The 1,239-nt window shown below is 52.2% G+C and overlaps 1 protein-coding gene across 1 annotated transcript in view; it reads left to right on the top strand.

Moving 5' to 3' along the window:
• EMH_0039580 (uncharacterized protein) overlaps positions 1-1,143 on the top strand; it is a gene marked incomplete at both ends in the record, with an annotated part of 4,782 nt that extends 3,639 nt beyond the window's left edge. Inside the window, one exon of the mRNA XM_013495416.1 lies at positions 261-1,143. Within this exon, the coding sequence (XP_013350870.1) occupies positions 261-1,143 (883 nt within the window). The remainder of the gene's footprint in view (positions 1-260) is intronic.
• Between the last annotated feature and the right edge of the window lie 96 nt (positions 1,144-1,239).

The raw sequence follows: 1,239 nt of genomic DNA, 5'->3' as shown, positions 1-1,239 counted from the left end.
GCAGCAGCAGCAGCAGCAGCAGCAGCAGCAGCAGCAGCAACAGCAGAAATAAACAGCAGGTGCAGCAGCAAGTTGTGCTGCTGCTGCTGCTGCTGCTGCTGCTGCTGCTGCTGCTGCTGCTGCTAATACTTATGCTAATGCAGGAGCAAAGGAAGCGCTATATAAATTCTTAAATTAAATTATTTCATTTCTTTTTAATAAAGAAAAAAGGCAGCGAAGAAACTCTGCTGCTGCTGCTGCTGCTGCTGCTGCTGCAACAGCAGCAGCAGCAGCAACAGCAGCAGCAGCAGCAGCAGCAGCTGTCTATACACCGCAGAAGTCGGTCGTTGGCTGCAGCTTTTATTTCATTTTAATAACAAAGTGCAGCCAAAGACAACTGCTGCTGCTGCTGCATCGGCAGCAGCAAGCAGCAGTAAAGCAGCAGCAACAGCAGCAGCAGCAGCAGCAGCAGCAGCAGCAGAAGCAGAAACAGAAACAGCAGCGAAGGAGCGGAATGCAGCAGCAGCAGCCATTGCAGCAAAGGCTGCAGCTGCTGCAGTTGCTGCAGCAGCAGAGCAACATATGCAGCAGTTGCAGCAGCAACTGCAGCAGCAACTGCAGCAGCAACTGCAGCAGCAACTGCTGCAGCAACTGCTGCAGCAACTGCAGCAGCAACTGCAGCAGCAACTGCTGCAGCAGCTGCAGCAGAAGCAGCGGAGGGAATTTGGGTTTTTGTATGTGGCCGCTTCCTTTGGGCTGCAACTTTATTTCAAATCTATTAGTAACACACTTGCTGTTGCTGCTGCTGCTGCTGCTGCTGCTGCTGCTGTTGCTGCTGCTGCTGCTGCTGCTGCTGCTGCTGTTGTAGGGTGTACAGACACCTCTGCCTCACGCGCCAGGCGCGAGCTGCAGCGAGGCCCCACAGGTCGAGGCTGCAGCAGCTGCAGCCGGTGCAGCAGGGCCCCCAAGAGGAGACAGGAGACAGAGAGAAAGAAGAAGGAGACAGAAAGAAAGGAGACAGAGAAAGAGGAGACAGAGAGACAAACAGAAACAACAATAAAAACAAACACAAAACACAACATAGCTGCATATACACAAACAAAAACACAAAGGAAAACAGCAGCAGCAGCAGCAGCAGCAGCAGGAAAGGAGACAGCATCATAGTAAAAGGAGACAGTGTAAAAGGAGACAGCATGAGGCAGCAGAGAAGAACACCCAGCAGCGCTTCGTTGCCTCTATTCAGCCCCTTAAACCTAAACC

This window comes from Eimeria mitis, genomic scaffold, assembly GCF_000499745.2.
Source record: "Eimeria mitis Houghton genomic scaffold, Emh_scaff1563, whole genome shotgun sequence".
Classification (NCBI taxonomy): domain Eukaryota; phylum Apicomplexa; class Conoidasida; order Eucoccidiorida; family Eimeriidae; genus Eimeria; species Eimeria mitis.
The sequence above is the reverse complement of the archived record's forward strand: the minus strand, read 5'-3'. Positions and strand labels throughout refer to the sequence as shown.